Below are 23,216 nucleotides of genomic sequence, written 5' to 3'. Positions count from 1 at the left end.
TCCGCAGAATTGTTTTATCCGCTTCCAATTGAGATGGTCATGGGTACTGCAGGGTCCAAACTTTTCACGTAATAGAAAAAAATACACAGATGTATAACATTGAAAACTTGTCAAAACTTGTGATTTTCATGAAAACGCTGTTGACCGCGGGGGATACATTTAATCCATATTTAAAACAAATGCAGTTGTGATACTTATGTAACAATTTTTCGCATACTAAAATGCGTAAATGATTTTATGAACAAATAATAGTCAAACACATTAAGAAATCCCGCAGTCGGTCATGATCATATATTACAAATACCACATATGGGTGCAAATTATTGAGAATACTCAATTCTTAGCCCGAAAAGGGCAATTACACCAAGTATAGGAGCACTCAGCTGATCGTCAACAATGGTTAACAAAGTTTCAGAATAATTCGTCAACCACAACTAGAGTTAACGCAAGGGAACAAAGTATACACAGACGATGACGACGCGGACGACGACGACGCCGCAGACCACGACAACTGCACCATAACATTATACGACCGCAAATGTTTTGCGGTCGTATAATGAAAACGGGAGATTTCGCTCTCAAATTTTCTCAAAGAGGGAGAATTGCGAAGATTTTGTTTTCTCGAAATGTTTTCTATTTAGCAATAGACCTTATAAAGTTCCGAAACGAGTACGTGCGTTCGGAAAAATCAACATTACATTAAAGATATGAAAACAAATAAGGAAGAAATAAATTCACTTTACACGCTGGGGTGGGGTGGCTACTGACTTTTTTGCTTGTAGATTTGTTTGCTTTCTGTTGTAGTGAGTGTCTTTCAAATTTTTTGTAACGCATCACGAAATTTGTTTTTATTATTCCTAACATTTATCTTATATTGATAAAATTTCCTTTATATATTTTTAAATGATTGATGCCAAACTATTCACCATATCAGGATGTAATCTGATCATTTCATTTGATCAAAACGTACCAAAAATTAATACCGAATCAGATAACATGTCATGTGTGTTATATTATGTAAAAAATGAAATAAGCACATTTCTTTCTTACTATTATAGAACGATGTACATCGTAATACAAAAAAAAACCCGTCGAAATTTTGCCGATTTCGACTTAACCAAAAATGACACCTACACTATATATAATTAATGAAACTTCAGTAAATATGTGTAATTACTTAACCTCTCTGGAAGTATACATAGTTTCTAATTCTGACAAATAATTATACATATTGCTGATTGTTTTTCTCAAGTTTTTCTACAAGTTTACTGATTTAACTTCGTCGACTTTGTATAAAATCATGAAATATAAGGTACTAAATGTTTTGAATCAGTATGATGTACTTAAATTCATCCTTCATATTAGCTGATCGTCGCAAAGCCGTAGCACTAATTAAGACCCACGAGCTGACATTTTTTCGAAGTAAAAATACTAACGCTGGAAAGTAATTGAAAAATACATAAAATATACCAAATTTAGAATAAAAACAGATATTGAATCATTTGATTTGTAATATTTTGTGCTTAAATTTCCGGCACGTGCCTACAATCCCGTGTGTAACAGACCATGACTGAATAGATGCCGACAGAATAAACATTGTCGTGGGTTAACAGTTACATGTAGGAATATAGTTTATAAGTGATTAGAGTAATGAAAATATGACTTTTAACAACGCTCTTTGATTTTTGTTTTTTTGGGGCGCGTTTTGTTTTTGGATTTTACATTTTTTGTTGTTTTTTTATGAAAAATCGTAAAGCCAATTTTGAAAAAGGCCCTTAAAAGAAATGAATAAATAAACAGTATGAAATCACTGCCAACTGTCAAGTCTATACAGTTGATGGTTTCTTCTTGAATGTTCTATCGATACTAAGTATACAATTACTGTTCATTTTAAGAAAATTCTGCATGTCAGTTAACTGTTCGGAAGTGAAACAAATGACAGCCTGTGGTTTTTTCACTGTGAAACAACTTCTTTGACGAAATCGTCTTCATTCACTGGATAGAGTATCTCTTCTTGACTGTGGTTCTTCTTTATTTAATTACAGTTCTTCTGGTCATGTCATCACTGGAGATTTGAATATCATTGAGAATTAACTCCTACGTAAGGTGGTTTCTCGTGGTCCAAAATTCAGAGAACCACGCCGCCTCAATTGGAAACTTAATTTTTCAAAACCATAGGGTATGCTGTTGAAGATTATGCCAGATCATAGTAAAGAGATCAAAGGACCAAGAACCAGAAATCGAGTTATTGTCAGATTGGATACGTGCCATCCGACCGTGCAAAAATGTGTCAATAAATGACCCAAGTTATGTAGTAATGGATAAAAATAACTTAATTTATTGTTATGTTTCGCATCGTTTTTAACGATCCATCACCCCGTGAGTGTGATTATTAACTTTTATTTAGGCGATTAATTATTATTTTGTGCTTTTCAGTCTGTATCGTGTTTTACGACACGATCCAATCATTCTTACTATGCAATTCCAATATTGTTTCAACAAATTTAGGGCTCTGACTCTAAAAATGACCAAAGCTGAACATCATATATCAAATTTAGAAGCATATTCACATCAAGGAATTATTCCTAAAGGTTTCCTCCCCTTTACCTCTGGAAAAAAAATCCAATAGTTTTCATCACAGGGGGAATAACATTCTTTTTAATGGTTCTTTCAGTCTGATTGATTTATTATATCATGAAGCTAAGCATCAACTAGCCAATTTCAATATATCTCATCAAAATTTACTGAAAAATGCTCGTTCTTTTCTATCTGATCTTGAAAGAGTAATCAAGGGAACCAAGGTTATAGCGGTAATCAAAAAAATGTAATCCAGGGACAAAGGCCAGACATACACAACAAAGAACGTAAAGTAACTAAAATCATACATACAAAGTAACAAAAGCAAATGAGCAACTCGGACTCCACTATAACTGGGAGCATGAACCAGGTGCATCGGTAGGATAAGCGTCCTCTGTTTTTCTAGAAACACCCGCCGAGTTGCTCATAAATAGTCAAGTCCGGGGTAGACAAACGAGGAAAGGAAAACTATGACCCGTTGAATCAATCAGTTTTCATGGTGCAGATGGATACACCATAACGATGCACGAGTTCATGATAACGACCATAAAACTTCTGTAATGATGACTTCAATCTAGTAGCAACATAACCCTGTTCAAGAAGCCTATTTGTTAGAGTTCTAGCGCGATACAAACAGTCTGAGTAGTTTCGGCAAGCTCTGGCATAACGTATGAGTTTTGATATTAACACTCCATACGCAGATGAAAGGAAAGTTGACAATTTTGAATGAAAAGTCACCACGTTTGTCGTAGAGTGTGGTCAATAGTTTTCCTTTACCATCGATTTCTAAGTGTAGGTCAAGATATTAGGCTGACTTCACAGTGTCTGTAGTATCCTTTATCTCAAGGTTTTTGGAGTAGATGCGATGTATCAGATCCTCGATTAGGATTGTTTAAAGATAGTACGTCACCTATATAGCGGAAACTGAGATTAAAGGAACTAGCTAAACGATATTCTTTTTTTCGGATTAGATCAGCTATAAAGTCAGCCCCATAAGAGTGAAGGAAAAGCTCAGCAAGTAAAGGAGCACAATTTGTTCCTATTAGAATGCCGATCGTTTGTTGAAAAATACGTCGACCACACTGGACAAATATGTTGTCGATTAAAAATTCAAGCATTTTGTAAACATCTACCTCTGTATATTTGGAAAAGGATTATTACAATACCACCTACTATTGTAGTGGCATTAATCATATCTAGATACTTAAAAATTCTAAAGATTTACTTTAAAACCTAAAATCCCTCAGCTTTTCGAAAATTAGTTCTCTCTAAACTTTTGACTTCTCAACTCTTTACACTACGTTACCACATGATAAATTGAAATTTTGTTTGAAAGGACTTATTAGTAAATGTTTGCTGTTTCAAAAAATCATGTTGTATTTGGTTACAAATCCACATAGTTGTTTCTAGAACATCGCAGAAGTGAACTACACAAAAAAGTAGGTTTGCGACATGCTTGATTTCCTCATTGATGACATATTTGTCACATTTGGAGGAGCCGTTTTTCAACAACAATTTGGCATTTCAGTGGGCACTTACTGTGCTAATCTCCTAGCCACATTGTTTATATATTCATACGAGTCTGGATTTCTCCAGAACCTTGTAAAGAATGAAAATTTAAAAGATGCTAAATCCTTCAACTTTACATACAGATATATTGATGGTGTATTGTCCATCAACAACCCTTCTTTTGGAAAATGGTTAGCGTCAATACAGTTGCAGTTCTAATCTCTCTTATATTCTTTCAGAATCTGTCAGGAAAACTGTTCTATGACAGTAGTTAGAACTGGCAGATCCTGACAGGGTCTGACAGAGTCTGTTCTGGGTCAGGACATATTTTGCACTATTCCTTGACAGATCCTGACAGAAACTGGCCTTGGTCGTGACAAAGAAAATACGAAAAGCTGTTCTAAAACTGTTCTAAAACTACCCCTAGACAGTTCCTCACAATAAATCTTTCTATTCTGTATGACGTAAGTTAGAACAGGAAGTCCGCGATTAATAATGGAAACTGTGACTAATGTAAATTAGCAAATCCGATTAGGAAAAAAATCTTGATTTCAAAATTTACGTTGAATTTCCAATTATATAGAGCTCGTCGGGATCATCATCCCACAATCACTCGATCATTGCTTATGTTCCAATTTTCGTCGATAACGGCCCAGTAATTCATCGTACAAAAATTACCATTGTTTATATGTATATTTATTTACATATTGTTTATATGTATAATTGTTTTACATTCTGTCATAGACCTGCAATTATTTTAAATTATTTAATTGTAAAAATAAAGATTTATGTTTCTGTTCTAAGTGTAAAAACGGTAACAGATAACTCAGTTGTTTGATAATTCTCACGAAGTTCAAGATTGACAAAGTACTTTTTGGGTGAAAGCTACTTTTAAATAACATTAGGGGCACAAATCATTCTATTTAAATGTTAAAATTGACAATTATAGCATTAATTGGGTGACTGATACCTAAATATTTCGGTCAAAATTCTTCAAAAAGCATTTTTTAGCAGCAAACATGAGTGTGAGCAATTCCAATTTACCGATATGGTCTTATATGTAGAAAATGTAGAAACTATAAATATTAGTTTCATATTACTGACTGTGACACCTGTATTTAAGTAAAATTTCTACAAATTCTGCAAAATATATGAGTACAAGCAGTGTTGCTTTTCATAATTTTTTAATATAACTATCATGTAGAAAGCTGAGTCACATTAATTTGAGCCCAAATTCTTTAAAAATGTCATATTCTTGCAAAATGTATGAGTGTGAGCACTTTTAAATTCCATACCAGTCAAAAAATACTGTATAAAATGCAAAAATTGTAAAAATAAGTATCATACGACACAAATATTTTAACCAAATTCTTAAAATTTACATATTTTTACAAGATATATGAGTGCGAGCACTTTTAATTTCCATGAGGGTCTAAAATTAATGACCAAATTGCTTAATTTTTCAATATAAAAATCGAATGCTTCAGTATGAAGTTTTTAATGAACAAATTGATGTGGTCGTTCAATTAATTGTAGTCGTACTTACCTGTGTGTTTGATATAGTATGTGGGCTGAGAAAACCCCCGTTCACCCCTCTGCTCATCAAAATATTTGATTTTCAGTAACCTTTAAACCTCTCATTTACGAATGATTTTGTCGCCAAAAAAAAAAAAAGAAAAAAAAACTAAGCATTTTTGTATTTTTTGCTACTTTTTATAGCTCGTTGTGGCAAAATCCATTTTTCTTATGTTTTTGATTCTTCGATATTCTTCTTTCTACAAAACGAAATAAATTGACATATTCTGACCACGAAAATCGCCACAAGTTATCAAAAGAATCCCGGAAGTATTGATTGTGATACTAAACATAAAATTCCAAATAATTCATTTTTATTGAGGCAGAAATGCTATAGGGCTTTTGACATTGAAAAAATATGTCAATTTAAGCGATTTTTCGGTGTTGTAGAGATACATTTCTGACAAAAATGTAATTTTAATTTTACTCCAAATCTTGAATGAGACATAACTCAAAAAATTATTTTTTCAATTTTTGGTTTATTTGATTTATTACACCTAATATATATATATATATCATAAAAACGCCCCTTGTAGTCACTTACGTTGTTTAGTTGAAGATAAATTGATTCGAAATCGACGATGTCCCAAGCCATACGAATTTTAATTAGTCCATGCTAGATAGACCGAGTGGTTGAAATGGGTGGGGCTTCTGCACTTTTTACGTGACTTCTACAACTGAGAGTGAAAATATTAAAAGTTTTGGGTTTGCCAGCGAATATATACTTACAGTTGTATCAATTTAAACAACTTCGAGAAAAAAAAAAAGATAAACAATTGCAGAAATATGTAACTATTACATGTGTGAAGACTAGAATCCACAGAGAGACGACACCACTTTTTTTTTTCGAAAATTACATAGAAATATTTCATTATGTTCTGTCATGTTCGATTGAACTTTTTACATGAAGTAAATTAAATTCATATTTTAAGATTTAAACTGTTCCGATCTCGATCTTCAATGAAAATACTGCTTTCACCCCTTTTTACGGTACGTTACTCATATGTGTACCAGTACCCCGCAAGTAAAGCTATAGGATGATACAAACATTTATTTTTTATTGGATTTTGATAATTTTATTTGAGAACCCATATCGGTTTCGTGCTGAAGCGTCCTCGTGTTCTATAAAGCTTTTTTTGCTTTTTTTTAACTGACCTATAAAAATATAATTCGTACCAGAAAAGCTTTCTTAATCACACCTAGGGTCGCCTGCTATTATAAAATGTGTATTGGGTCAAATTCTCCGTGTAAATTATTTTATTTCGAAATTCGTAATGCAAAAGAAATGCAATTACATTTCAATTATCGAAGTCATAGACCTGCGTCGACACCTGTGTCACGAGATGCCGAACTATGTAAAGATAAAAGAAGCCGTCCACTCTTCCTCTTGGCCATAATTAAATCTACCGAGCTTCTTAATTTATATAACTCATCGGCAAAGAAAGAACGATGCACAGAGTGTCACAATGTATCTGCACCCTCCTGTTCAAGTCCTGCAAAGTAGTTGCCTTTTCGCCACGCGGGGATGTATGAAAAACTGACAGAAAACGAGAAGAACTTCAGTCTTACTTTCGAAACACGATTATCGCACTCATACACAGATCAATGGACCACTCTGCATTATATATACAAGCTATTTTTGAAGACTTGTTAATTTTTTCGGGCACGTGTATACATTTTCAATGCACCCAAATCGAGATTGAGAACCAATGACGTAGCACTTCCATATATGGTAAGTGGGTGTTACTACCGGTTTTCATTTATGCATATTGATTAGGTCGTCGTGATAACACAAATAAATCATTCTAACTTTATTTAGCGCTAACCTGATGAGAAAACGTTTGTTATACTCGTATCTAAACATACTATAGTTTTTATTAATATAAACGTTTAAAAAATGATATTTTTGTGTAATGTCTCCTTTAAGTGTTACCACAACTTTCTGGGTACCATTGTAAAAGCTGAGATATTTGAGACAAATGGCTGCATGACGAAATCTATATGTGTTTAGTTTCTTTATATCTGCTGTCCCGGGGAGACCTTGACGCTCTAACAGTTGAGTAAAAACTAAACTTGGCTTTCTGACCCAGTGGGGTACAAATATAGGTTTATACTGAAATAAAATCAGAGAATATTCTTTGGCGAAAAATTGATTCGGTAATGGGGGTATAAAGGTGCCTGAAAATCACCATGAAGTTGATGAGGGAGGGATGCACGGAAGACCCTCCCTGCCCATGGACTAATAAGAAGTCTCATGCGGTCCACATTTATATTCCTCGATTACAAACGATATACGTTCACGCTTTTTTATACGAATTAAATACACACAGCGGTACGCGTTCGAGCCCACGGTGGGAACGACCAAACATTTGCATCGCAAATTTGACATTTCTAACATCGTTTGGGAATTTTTCAGACCCTTCTATAAGTTTACATTATCTTCCCTGTATCAATTTGATCCGATGGAGCAGTGTAGCGAATAGAGTCGTCACATTCTGAGACGTTTGTATAATATTGATTTGTTGTGACATGCATCATTAATATAGGCAAAGTCGGGATTTCAACATGATCCATTTTCAATTCCCTACAAAGTCTGTCAATTACTCTTCCTCAGGACCAAATTAGTAGTGTATGATTTGCTATGAATTTACATCTATAATGTCTTTGTTTTTGCAATAGTCATAGTTAAACAGTCCTTTAGCAAAGGAGAATAAAACTCTATAATGGAAAAAATTCCCACTTACAGTCATGTACTCAACGAAAAACTTTCGAAATTCTTATGAAACAAAAATACAATACCGGTATATAAAGGACTTTAAGGCTACATCCATCGGTACTAACTCACAATTAACATTTCAATATCAATATTTCAACTAAATCTTGTATCAAACATTGTTTTCCTCATTCTAATTAGTCACATACATTTACAGCCCGAAAAAAAATGTTTCCTTGGACAAAAACTGTATACTTGTTTTGCAGCTGTATAAAATATATCAAGAGGCACTGTCAGAATCATTTAGTTTCAGAACCAACATAACGTGTATGTACATTCAGCACTTCACAACACTGTCATTATCTTTTCTTTGAATCTTTATTTGTATGTATATAGACAATTGATGTAAGAGGTTGGAAATCCGTTCTTTCATACACCAAGCCAAGTCAGAAAAAAAGCTTGCCAGACATTGCATCTTCATGACTTATTTCGTTTCAAAAATATCAAATGAAAATAAAAATCCTTACCTACCGACCTTACAAACTTTTAGAATAGTGCTCGGAAACATAAAATTATTTTTTTCGGCCTTGGCAATTTCTCATCAATTGACAGCTGGCATGCACAAATATCTGTCTTACATGCACTGGAAAGTGTTGATTTTATCCAAAAAAGTATTTTTCAGTGTCAAAGAATCAGCAAATGCTGCTGCAGGCTACACGACGTTGTATATAGCGTGCATATTACAAATTGAATCACTAGGTCACCAATCGACATTAAATCATGTGATAATGCAATTTCCCCGAATACACAATGACCTGCATTCACGGGTTTGACTATGCCCGGGGACGCCTGGATGCTTTACACCGTACGCGAGAGACCCCAAACGATAGCCAAGGACGTTAAGAAACACCTCAGTCCGTCATGTGTTACACATATGAGTGCAAACCGGGTCTATCAGTATTGAGTATATATGTTACCACGAAAAGAAAATTAAACCATGTATATGAACAGTCAGCTGATTGTCAGCGTCACTAATATCGAGCAAATGATTAGCTAAGACTGTGTTACGAAAGATTTTGGGGATGTTAGTGGTTTATACCCAAAGATAGTCGAATTATCTCCTAGAATCAACGATGTTCTAGCTTTATAATATATACGGAAAGTGCTTTTTGTTATTGTGTTATTTAACTACCATGTGGTGGCTGCGACACATTAATTTGAGTCAATTATTTTTTTCAATGTCATATTCTTGCAAAATGTTTGAGTGCGAGCACTTTTAATTTCCATGAGGGTCTAAAATGAATGACTAAATTGCTAAATGTTCGATATAACTATCATGTGGTGGCTGCAACACATTAATTTGAGTCAAAATTCTTTAAAATGTCATATTCTTGCAAAATGTACGAGTGCGAGCACTTTTAATTTCCATGAGGGTCTAAAATTAATGACTAAATTATAAATTTTCGATATAACTATCATGTGGTGGCTGCAACCCATTAATTTGAGTCAAAATTCTTTAAAAATGTCATATTCTTGCAAAATGTATGAGCGCGAGCACTTTTAATTTCCATGAGGGTCTAAAATTTGACTAAAATGCTTTTTTGTAATATAACCATCATGTGGTTGACTGCAACTATTATATTTCAGTCAAAATTCTTCAAAAATGTCGTAGAGAGGTCAGAAGTGATCACAACTGTATATCCACCAGAGCTCGAGAACAAGGAGACTACAGAAACAGACTGTTCTGCATCTTTTTTCTCGAATTTGACAACAGTGGTCATCTCAGCACAAAGATTTATGATAAAAGAGATGACTTTGACTATGCAGCAATATTCCTTCATCTCCTGCATATGGTGTTTATATTTCACAATTGATTCGCTACGCTAGAGCAAGAACTAACTACTCTGATTTCCTTGAACGCCATAAATATCTGCGTATCAGACTACTGAATCATGGGTATGAGGAAATGCGTCTTTAAAGGTCTCTTACCAAATTATTTTTAGATATCAGTCCTTGGTTTAAAAAATACTCAGTTTCTTCTAAAACAATGAATAAGGATTGTTTTTACGTCTACTAAGACAATGAATAAGGATTGATTTTTTGTAAATTATTCCTTGTGCTGATGTGACCGCTGATTTACCGAATAGCATGCATGTGCTTTTTAATCACAACTGGTTAAGAGGAGGTTTAGCGCGCTGTAAAACCTAGATTTAACCCACCACTTCAGTTGGTGCCTGTACCAAGTCAGGACCATTGCGGTACCAGCTGCTCCGGTGGTGTAATATTTATTTGCCATATTTATACTGGACTTGACTTGATTATGAATCAGATTAGTGTTCGCTAATTTTGTTGTTACCCTTATTTGATGGTATCAGCTACTTTCGTCTGCTTCTGGTTGTACTTTGGTGTTTCTGATTTGATGAAAATCGCAAAGAGCTGACTCTGAATCTTGAAGCACCTGCCTTATAAATTTGGAGGAAGCTTGTATCTGCAGTTTAAATGGATGAAACCCATATGAGATCACTGGTCTTGGGATGAGATGTATACCTGGCTTTGTTGATGACCATTTCAAGTGTGCACGCAAAGTTCTGATGAAATTTGCTCAGTTCCACATAGAACGACAGACACAGCGTTGAATAGACAGCTACCGTTGTGAATGTCACCAGAGTAACCTTGTCATGGATTAGTGTTTTATTTTCAATTTGTTCTTCATATATAAACATTTTTGTGCAGATACAGACACATAGGGGTGGTACGTCAAGAACATAGGTGTATGATTAACATATTGTTATAGCTCAGTTTCAACATTTTTGTTTAGACGAAGACGACGGACATCATATACCATTCCTTTTTATTACGTGTGCCATCTAACTCGAACTAATCTTGTAAAATTTAATGACAGCATATACAATCCAATGCAAACTTATCTTGTCAGAATAAATGCCACAATCTTCTGAAATATGCAGTTTTTTGTATTTCGATATATTTAGATATATCATACAAATATTTTCAGTTTTATAGTATTACTATTCTTATGAATTAAACGTAAGTTAAAAAAATATTTCTTGATAATATTTCAGTTATTATAGATAATTCCTGGTTAGTATTTTATTTATTAAACACAGGAGACTCCAGTTATTTTACATATTTACTGATTTTTTTTTTAGGAATTATGTATAATTTCTAATTATACACATTGACCATAACATTGCATGGACATGACATTAACTTTGATTTTCGAATTGGTCCGAACCCAATAAAATTGCTCAGCAGAGCCTTTATTTATAAGGAAGAACTAGAAATTTTGTGCGAGAAAATCGAACCCATGCCCTTTTTATCGCTCGTACTGAATCTAATGCAGTTTAATATGTAGTTTACATTACACAACCCTCATGAAATTCATCTATAATAGTACGGTCTAATAAGAGAGTGAAGTAATGTAAAAATGGTATAATGTTCTAAGAATCGAAACCCAACCTTTTTCCACGAATTACATATTGGGAAGTAAATTGTGATTTTCTGAAAGAAGAAGATAGTAAGTATTTTGACTTACAATTAATATTATAAAATTATTTACTGTCACTTATGAATGATTGTTCAGCTACAAGTATTAATTACTGTAAAAAAAGCATTTGTATGTGATTTATAGTTATAAACAAACGACCATTATGATCCGATGTATTGATCAGCCTAGTATACACTATACTTTTTTCTAAATACAATTTTAATGATGGTACCGTGGTCAACTTATTGGTTCTTATGTTTCCTGTATATCTTATCTGAAGAAGAAACATTTGTTTCATGTTGATTAAAAGATAGTGGTGAACGGTAAAAATAGTCATTTAAACGCCATGCTAAAAATCTACCTGTGAATGTTATCTCTTATTTTGTGCAACGACATGTACACATCGTAGTAATGTTTGTTTTTTATGTGAGTGTACGTATCCATGTGTTTTTTCCTGTAATTAGGTGCAAAAATTTAATCCTTTATCATTCTCCCAAACTTGAGGAAAGCAATGTTACCAGTACTGAATCATTCTCCCTAACTTCAGGAAAGCAAGGTTCCCAGTACTTTATCATTCTCCCTATCTTGAGGACAGCAAGGTTATCAGTACTTGATCATTCTCCCTAACCGCAGGAAAGTAAGATTACCAGTACTTGATCCTTCCCCCCAACTTTAGGAAAGCAAGGTTACCAATACTTGATCATTCTTCCTGATAACTTTTCATTCAGAATTGTCAACTTTCCTTTCATCTGTGGCAACATCCCTTCAGCACCTGCGAATGGAGTGTTCATATTACAACTCATACGTTATGCCAGAGCTTGCCAAACTACTAAGTCTTTTTGTATCGCGCTAGAACGCTAACAAATAGGCTTCTGGAACAGGGTTATGTTGCTACAAGATTGGAGTCATCATTACAGAAGTTTTATGGTCGTCATCATGAACTCGTGCATCGTTATGGTGTATCCATCTGCACCATAAAACTGATTCATTCAACGGGTCATAGTTTTCCTTTCCTCGTTTGTCTACCCTGGATTGTCTTTTTATGAGTAACTCGGTGGGTTTTTCTAGAAAAGCAGAGGACGCTTACCCTACTGGTGCTCATTTGCTTTTGTTATTTTGTATGTATGATTTTAGTTACTTTACGTTCTTTGTTGTGTATGTCTGTTTTCCATGTCTGGTCTTAGTCCCTGGGTTGCATTCTTTTGATTACCGCTATAACCTTGGTTCCCTTGATTACTCTTCCTAACTTGAAAAGCAAGGTTACCAGTACTTGATCATTCTTCCTAACTACAGGAAAGCAAGGTTAACAATACTGGATCATTCTTACAAACTTTAGGAAAGCAAGGTTACCAACACTTGATAATTTTCCCTAACTTAAGAAAACAAGGTTACCAATACTTGAACAGTCTCCCGAACTTAAGGAAGCAAGGTTACCAGTACTTGTTCATTCTCCCTAACTTCAGAAAAGCAAGATTACCAATACTTGATGATTTTCCTGTAATTTACATGTCTATGGTATTGGTTACTTAATGATGAATGATCAAGAGTCTAATTAATTACAGGTTTGTGCAGATGAACCAGCTAAATTCTTTCCAAATAGATATTGTTGTAATGTTTAATGTTAAAAATATCTAAACTTTAAAAATAATTAAGCCTTGAACTGAACATATGTAATTATTTTAAATATAATGATGTCAATATTCACAACTAGAGTTGTCTCCCTTAAGTCATAAAAAGTTTTCGATTAAGATTAAAAAATTCTTAGGTTTGTAAATATAAAAAGTAAGACAAAGGAGAATTGTACATGTGTCTTATATTTCTACAGGGTTCAATGTGACAGCTTTAAATTATTAGTTTAGAAAGTTTCTTGTTATTGCAATAAGTTGTATCCATCATGAGACAGAGCAGTAAAGTGGTTCATCTGATAGAAAGTGATTAAGTCCTTTATCTGCCTTTAAATAAAAATAAAAATAACTTTTATACTATCAAAATTCTTTATTAATAAATGATAGAAATAATGACCAAACTAAATATGCATATATAATGTGCAAATTTGTTATAAATATACTGCATAAAAACTACATCTCTCTATTGCATAGAAAACTTCTGACACATGTTAAGTAAAATGGAAGCCATGTTTTATATATATATAAATATGCATGGTGGGATTTTCATTAAAAAGATATATACAAAAATAAATGTTCCCTACCTTTCTATAATTCGCTTATAATACTACAAATCGATGAATTTGCTTGGTGTTGATTTCTTAAGTCATACAATCAACACTATTTTTCATTAACATCATCTTTTGTTTACATCTGGAATTCTTTTTCAATAGTTTAGCAAAAACAACTAACAGGCACCTTCATTAATCTCTACTTTCTTATGTACGTTTCTTTATGACACAATAAACAAAAGAATATTCATTGGAAAAAAAATCAATATTCAAAAATAAGTGCCTTCTACACATACAAAGTGGAAAAAAAAACATACAAATTTTTTTTTAAATTATTTTATTCTAAAACCAAAATTGAAAACATGTGTATAATATTTCACCAGTCCTTATATTGCTATTGTTAGCACTATGAATTAAGCTAGATAGTAAAATTATTTTTAAAAATATCTGGTTCTCTGAAATGAAAATTTTTCAAAGTTTTTTAATTGTTAATTTCTTCCTGTAATATTTAAAAGCCATATGTCACCACAAGGAAATATTTAATTTTCTTACAGATTTCAAATGATCTTCCCTTTGATTAAATGAGCAAATAATAAATGAATCTACAAAGCATCAAAACTTAACTTTAACCTTTCATTTCATTTAATTATTTATAATAAGGGAAATAAATAAATGAAATACAGTTTCATTTTCCCTTTCTACTGTTATTGTCTTTAACAATCAAATATTTATAACTAAGTAAAAAATCTAATTACAAAACTTTTTAACTTGTAGGAATTAAGTCCAACAATAACTAAACTGTCATCTTTGTCATAGTAAGTTAATTAAAGAAAATGACATACACCAGCACTAAATATGCAACAAATATATTTGATTATTAACACTAACATAACAATAAAACACCAGCTATTTCATAAGTCAGTTATAACAACATCCCAGATTCATCACAATAGTGTAGGTTGTAAGTCACTAGCTTTTAGTGGGAGCCTCCCAATATTTCATGATAGATTAAGTATTCCCCCTCTTATATGCCCTTGTCAAAGCGGAGAATTTACCTGCATTCGTGGACTACTTCTATATTTTTTCAGTTTTCAGCTTCTAATTGTACTGAATTAATTCAATTCCTGTAAAAACATGTCATGAAAACAAAAACTCAGCAAATCTCCTGCTCTGCTGCTGAGAAGGAGACCTCCTGCTTAAGACATCTATGCAATAGTAAAATTTTGTACTGAACTTCCATATTACAAAATTAAATTCATCTGGTAACATTTTTTTTAGCATTTTTAATCATGGATTTTGAAATCAAGGATTTGAATGAAGTTTATATAATTTAAATTAAGGTTTTGTAAAGAATAAACTTAAATGAGATGAAAACAATGGCATCCATTAAAGGGAGTAAGAATCAGGCAATAAAATGGAAAACAAATACGTAACAAAAACACAAATCTGACATTGTAATTAACCCAAATGATGTCACTTGTGTCTGTTCCCCCACCCCCCCCCCCCCAAAAGGTGCATTTTAGTCATCTGCAATCAAAATTTTCATTTGCAGTAAACTTCAGTGTAAATATTACTCAAATTTATGAAAAGATGTAGCTAAGGTAGTTCTTAATTTTGATGGACTTCAGATGAAATTACAAAATCTCTCTCCATTTTCCCTACACATCCTGATTCTTACAGAGAACAGTACATCAGTAACTAAATTTGTGAAATTGATACAAATTGTTACTTGAAACACCAGTATGTAAAGATGTTGATAGGGTTAAAAGCAAGCGTTAAAACATTCTATACTATGTTAATCTAGGTTAAAACACAATAATGCCCTAATCATTAGTCACACTAATTACAATTTGTACAGTTTATCTACCAAACCAAATACAATTACAGCAAGGAAATAAAAAGTAATATAAAAACTCAAATACTGCACTATAAAGTCCCTAAACTAATGTATCTAGTACAAAAAAAGATAAGTTTATTTTTTTTAAGAGAAGGATTTCTTATAGCTTAGAAAAACATTGGATTTGCACAAATCTTTTTTTCTATTTATCAAGAAAATTATAAACTTCTATAAAATTTTTATTTATCCATATTGCTAAATAGTTTACATGCAAGTAATATTGAGATGATGGTGTGAGGAAATAACTGCTAATAACTATGTTATTCTGACATAAAACAAAAAAAATATGTAGGACTGAGTGGAATCAACTGGTCATTTACCGGATTATAGGGAGATATTTGTAATGACATGCAGTACTTTTGAACTGAATATTATGGCACTTTTTTTAGCAGATCAATCTATGCAAAACGTTTGATGAGAACCATTATTTTTAACCTAAACAATTATAATTAGTAGTAGTAGTGGTAGCAGTATGACTTTAATTATTATTATGCTTACAAATCTATTTTTCAAATATTTTCTTTTACTTGAAATAAATAAAAAACAGATGTCCATTGTCACAAACAAGAAAAATGAAGATGATGATGTTAGATTGTTTTATATTTATTCTAAGATTCCAACAAAATTTCTATTACTATATTTTGACATTACTGACAATAGACTGTAACCAAATATGGTTATTATTATGATACATGATCTAAAACAATTAAATGTACCCAAAAACACACTATCCTTTTTAGGATACTTGCACCCTCATGAATTACAATTCATTCCAATTCAGTGATTCTTCATGTCAAAAATTCAGCTACAAATTGGATAACTTATACTGAGAATAAAATATAGATTAGCACAATCATTAATGTATATAAAGCATTATGAATTTGTTCATATTTTGAAAACAATAAAACTGGGTTTACTGGAATGCCCCCATTTAGTTTCCATAAGCTTTGGTCTTATATTTTAAATATTAAAACATAAACGTACTAATGCAAGAAATGTAACATAAAAAGTGATAAAATAATAACAAATAAAGTTGAATGCCCCCAACTCTCTCCTCCAATACCTTTGATGATTACACAATCCTATAAATCATAGAACATCAATGGAAAATCATAATTTTCTTTAGAAAAACTCACACAATTTTGTGAACAAAGCTATACAGTATTTTATTCTGGGATATACAAAATGTAATCACAGAGTATAGCTGATTTTGTCAGAATTTTTCCATTTAACAAGTTCTCACCTACACTGAATTCTTATGTAAGCCTTCTCCAACAGATAAAATGCTCCCAAAATACACTATTTAATATTAACAACATTCTATAAGGAATTATCGATTTAGAAAGTGCTGGATATATCAAGTGTATAGCAAAACTGAAGCAATAAAACATTAATCAACAAACCATTCATGAAAACACTGACCTCTAGACTAATTGTGCTTACTATCTAAATGTTTGAGACACATTATTGTTCTATTTTTTTTTACATCCAGTCAACTTTGAATTATTTTGTCAAAACATTACAAAGTCAAGATAAAGATTTTTACTAGCCAAAGATGAAATGTAATAATGCCAATAAAAAAAATGTTTTTCAAAACACACATATTCTAAAGTAAAATATTTAGAAAATGATGTAACCATGAACATACTGCAATGTTTCAAATTTCACAAGTGCTATTTGTGCATTAATACAACTGGTTCAACAAGAAGTTCTAAATATTTTTATCGACTTATAAGTCAAGTGGCCGTTGCATTAACCCATTACTTCTTGTATAACATTACTTTCTGATATAGCAGTACAAAATATATTATTATTTACTTTGTACATTCTCCATAAAAGTTACAGTTACAAGTTTAATTTCATTAAAGTGTTAAACATGTGTAAACAAATAGCAATAAAATGCAATATAGCCCATCTTCTCTCCACAATACTGAAATAAATCATATTTACTGAACACACAATAAAAGAAGTATAGAAGAATTATACTGCACTCAGAAAACTTCTTGCTAAAAAAAAAACATTCAGAGGACATTCACAGAATTCATTAGGTAAAAACCAGCATTCCAATACGAACATGCAGAGGATTTCACTTTATCGCATGCCTGTTAATAGCTTTTTTTGTAAGTCACATGAGCCTGACTGAACATCCTTGACTACCCTGTCAGGTCTCAGAGACACATCATCACATGGGAACTCAAAAAAACAAAACCATTTCATATCTTTGCATGTAAAATATTCATCTCATTAACATCATAAAAGATATTACATTTTAAATTTTAATAAAAAAGACTTCTTGAAATTTTGGGAATTAATATAAACAAAAATGACCCTCCATACAGTAAGTGCTGTGGCTTACAAAGTAGTTTTCTAAATAGGACATTTAAATATTGTAACTCTGTAGTCTTTTTTTAGTTTTATGATTAGGTATTGTACTTTATCTTTAATCCAAATTTCCAAAGTTTTTTTCAATTGCATTCAAAAAATTTAGAACTCTATCAGTATATATAATGAAGGTAATGACATATTATAATAAATAATACATACAATATTACATGTACTATCAATAAACTTGGGATCCTTTATTAAAGAATGTAAATAATATATTCAGCACTCTATTCCAACATAATTTTGGGTCATAGCAACATATTACCCAAAAGTAACATAACTTAAGTCGACTTTATAAATTTAATGACAGGTTTTAATCAAAGATTTGGTGGAATATGACAAAACAGTATTACTGTTTAACTACTTTTTCCAAGAGACCTGGATCTACTATTATACTTTTTCTGAAGCAATACCAGGGTATGATGCACGTAATTATTTAACTATTGTTTTTACTGCATCGTAAGGCAGTGACAGCCATAATTTCAAATATGTTTTAAGGTTTTAATACACTCCTAGCAAAGCTCTTTGTTCTTAATAGGAATTTAAATTCTAGTATGTAGAGTATGTAAGCCGAAAGTTCATAAGTACTGAAGAGCTCTGAAGTCCTGTTTGTGCTGTTCCAAATTTAAGATGAGAGAACTAAAAATAATTGCACTGAGACCTGACTTAACCAAATCCTGAATAATATAGTGAAACCTGTCTAAACCAAATACACAATAATCTGAAAACCTGAATAAACCACACACTTTCTACAGTCAATTATAATGTACGTCAGTGAACCAAACATCTGTCTGAACTGAACAAATGTCCAGAGGGGGTTTGGTTTAAAAACGTTTCAGTGCATCTGTGTTCACTAAGGTCCAAAAAAGTGTTATAATAAAACTGTACATTGTACATATACTGCATATTTGACTATATATGTTATAATGAAAACATCCATTATTAAATGAATATGGTCACTGGAATGTAAAATTCAATAGGAAGTTTTAAATATCATACAATAACAATAACATTAAAATCACAGTCAAGCATATAAGGCACTTTAGTCAATTGTTTTTATATGTTTGATTCATACATTATGTTAAACAATAATACAAATACAAGCATTAAAACCAATGCAATGAATTTTTGACAAAGTGAACTGAATAAACTTATAACTAAAAACTGGTATTTGTGTAAACATTGATATATGAAGATCAAAAAAAACAATGACCTCATTCATCAAGTATTAGATTTCTGAGATTTAATGGATCACTGATTCTAGGGGTTTAAATACACAGTATACACCTATTACAGGTCCACATTTCTGAGACCTTTAAATGTTTATACTTTATGTAAACTGACACTAGAGATATCTACAATGTTAAGATCCTTTCACAAATTCTAGAAAACTTTTCCAAGCCAACCTAGGAATGAAAAGAGAAAACAAACTGCTGTAGGAATCAGATTATTTGCCTGTGCGATTTTTAAAACACAACCCAATTCAATTTTTTGAAGCCCTTGTACATGTAAATACCAGAAGAATAATGGAATTGAAAATCACTTTTCATTTATTATAAATTTTCATCACTTTGTCAAAAATTCTTATTCATTAACAAATTAAAATTAACAAAGACTTAACAAATTTTAACAAATTATATTTAACATTCTCAATGATATTATGCAATATCAAGCCATTGTTTACCTGAATTGTGTACATTATTAGTATATGAAGTAGGAATTCTAGGTGGGACTTTCAATAAGGCATCAATACTGAGACATTGTATAGTAAATATAAAAGTACAAACATTTCATTCAATACAACCCATTCTGAGACTTTGTCACAATATGGAATATTCTGATGTGGCAAGACCTGATATACAAGGAAATTGATATTTTCTAAAGTTTGTAAATTACAATACATATTCTTGATTCATACTCATATCATGAGCTTTTTTCATATGGATTTTCAAGGAATCTTCAGTATTAAAACCCTTCATACAAATTTTGCATCTGAAGTGCATTTTAAGATGAACACCAAGTCCATTAACCGTTGCAAACCCTCTGCTGCAAAATTTGCATTTAAAGTTAAGCTGATCAAGAGCAACTGTTTTAATACCTGTGACTTTGTGAGTACCAGGAACTTCAGTATCATGTCTTGTTGGTATAGCTCCTTCCCAATCAATATCTTTACCATGAACTGCTCTAACATGCTTCTGTAGGTCATAACACACTGAATACTTCTTTTCACAATGTGCACAGGCATAGGGACGATCCTGAGTATGAACTCGTTTAAAGTGTTGCTCTAGGCTATCACTGCCCCAGAACCTCTTCGTACATAGAGTACATTTAAATGGTCTGTACTCTCCGTGGTGCATTTTGATATGTCGTTTCAAGTTTCCCATGTAGGCAAAACTTTTCTCACATTGGGGGCATGGGTAGGATCCTTGCTCTGGGCCAGTCTGTTGTGGAAGGTCTGTATTATCCTTTTGAGTATCTGGAAGCTCTTGGGAAGTGGTCTTTCCACTTCCTGTGTCTTTCGAAGCATCAGAATCACATCCATGCTCACTGCCAGAGGATGATGATGCTGATGGTGAATTAAGAGCTGTAATATATAAAATTATAAAAAAATTAACTGCAGTTATTTGCAACTGAACTTGATATAATATCCTTTTATAAGGAGATCCTTATTGAAACTTTATGAGTAAATCAATAAATATTTTCCTTTTAAATGTCTGTCCATAATGAGTAATCAAACTTAAATATGTACTTAAACATGTACATTCCTCCCTAAGTAATACATGTACATGCTTCTCAAAGTAATACATGTACATAATTTTCTAAGTAATACATTTACATACCCCTTTAAGTAATACATGTACATACCTCTCTAAGTAATACATGTACATACCTCTTTAAGTAAAACATCTAAGTAGCTCTCTAAGTAATACATGTACATACCTCTTTCAATAAAACATTTAAGTACCCTTTTAAGTAATACATTTACATATCCCTTTAAGTAATACATGTACATACCTCTCTAAGTAATACATGTACATACCTCTTTATGTAAAACATTTAAGTACCCTTTTAAGTAATACATTTACATACCCCTTTAAGAAATACATGTACATACCTCTCTAAGTAATACATGTACATACCTCTTTAAGTAAAACATGTAAGTACCTCTCTAAGTAATACATGTACATACCTCTTTCAGTAAATCATTTAAGTACCCTTTTTAGTAATACATTTATATATCCCTTTAAGTAATACATTTCCATATCCCTTTAAGTAATACATGTACATACCTCTCCAAGTAATACATGTACATAAATCTCTAAGTAATACATGTGCATACCTCTTTAAGTAAAACATGTAAGTACCTCTCTAAGTAATACATGTACATACCTCTCTAAGTAATACATGTAAGTACCTCTTTAAGTAATACATGTACATATCCCTCTAAGTAATACATGTAAGTACCTCTATAATAATACATGTACATATCTCTCTAAGTAATACATGCACATACCTCTCAAAGTAATACATGGACATACCTCAATAAGCAGTACCTGGTACATATGTATATTACTTTCTATGTTATACATGTACATACCTACATGTATTTAAATAGTATATATTCATAACTGGGGGTGATCCTACATGCTGTTTTATAAACCAGTGGTCAATTTGAAAAAAAAAGTTGAAAGTGTTAAGTTTGTCAAAAAATATCAAATCCCAGTGCCTTTCTTCTTGGGATTGATTTCGTGAAATCCACACCAACAATTTTTCATGTCCATGAACAGAAATATATCTGTGCACTTACTTGATTCAAAAAAAGCAGAAAAGCCTAATGAACTGCAGAAAGGTACTGGTGACAACATAATAAAATATTTCTTGTTGTATAAAAATAAATAAATATATGAAACCTTAAATTTGAACCATGGAAGCTCACAAGTTTGCTTTTAATAAATAAGTATGTAATACCCCTTCTTCCCCCTATATCAAATGTCAATCCTACACAAATTGTAATATCAATTCAACCTTTAAACATACCAATATGCAAACAAAAAAAGCTACTTATGTTTTTTTTAAACATTTTTGAAGTCAGTAAGTGGAACCCATGGATATGATACAAAGACAACTTAAAAGTAGTTTATTAGCTAATTACTTTTGAATTTCTTAAAAAAAAAAAGATCATGAAATAAGTTCTATTATTTCACTAGTATTATAATACAATCATGTTAAATACTGTAAGAGTATCAATTATTGGGAATATTTTCAAATGAAAATCTACCAAGGTAGCAGTGTTTGCTGTAGTGTTTTATAAATCAATTGCACATGTATTATATTTTGCACTTACTGATTATAACATAAATAGTGAAACAACAAAATCTGTAGTTTTACAGATGGATTATTTAAGGGGGGATTTCCTGACAAATTCTCAGCAGACTAGCCAATTCAGACTATCAGTTTAATTTGCTCACCTGGCCAAAGGCCAAGTGAGCTATTATCATAACTTGGCATCTTTCATCAATAAAAAATTTTCAAAACTCTTCTCCTTTGTCCTTATTTGAACCAAAACTTGGTATGAATGTTCCTTGGGGCATCCTGCATAGAACTGACATGGGGATTTTTGATCTGTCGAAAAACATGGAAGCTGTTAATAAAAATAGAACATGGGGGTGGTCAGACAATAGTTTTTCACATATATCTCCAAAATCATTAGGTTTAGCAAAACTCTGACAGGATGAAAGTGTTCAGCATGATTTATCTGCAGTCAATTTTTTATCATAATCTGCCGAGCCATGTTTGAGTTTTTTTATGCTTTATTGCTATGTTTATAATTATTTTTTCTAAAATCTTCTTCTATGACATTACTTGACCATTTGGAACG

At 32.0% G+C, this 23,216-nt stretch overlaps 1 protein-coding gene and 1 long non-coding RNA gene across 11 annotated transcripts in view; one reads left to right on the top strand and one right to left on the bottom strand.

Annotated features, from left to right (window-relative positions):
• Positions 1-11,808: 11,808 nt before the first annotated feature.
• LOC148623971 (uncharacterized) overlaps positions 11,809-23,216 on the top strand; it is a 31,954-nt gene continuing 20,546 nt past the window's right edge. The window contains exon 1 of one of the 3 annotated variants that reach the window (XR_015919584.1): positions 11,809-11,909. This is a non-coding gene — a long non-coding RNA (uncharacterized LOC148623971). The remainder of the gene's footprint in view (positions 11,910-23,216) is intronic. The other 2 variants (XR_015919585.1, XR_015919586.1) reach the window with 2 other exon arrangements.
• Positions 14,254-23,216, bottom strand: part of LOC148623970 (uncharacterized) — a 38,024-nt gene continuing 29,061 nt past the window's right edge. For all 8 annotated transcript variants that reach the window (XM_088566347.1, XM_088566344.1, XM_088566341.1 and 5 more), the window contains exon 3: positions 14,254-20,921. In XM_088566347.1, the coding sequence (XP_088422473.1) occupies positions 20,230-20,921 (692 nt within the window). In that variant the 3' untranslated portion in view covers positions 14,254-20,229. The remainder of the gene's footprint in view (positions 20,922-23,216) is intronic.

Source organism: Perna viridis, chromosome 2, assembly GCF_037379345.1.
Source record: "Perna viridis isolate PV_CMFRI_1.1 ecotype Kerala chromosome 2, ASM3737934v1, whole genome shotgun sequence".
NCBI classification, from domain to species: domain Eukaryota; kingdom Metazoa; phylum Mollusca; class Bivalvia; order Mytilida; family Mytilidae; genus Perna; species Perna viridis.
Note: the sequence above shows the minus strand (reverse complement) of the source record. Positions and strands in the feature narration are given on the sequence as shown.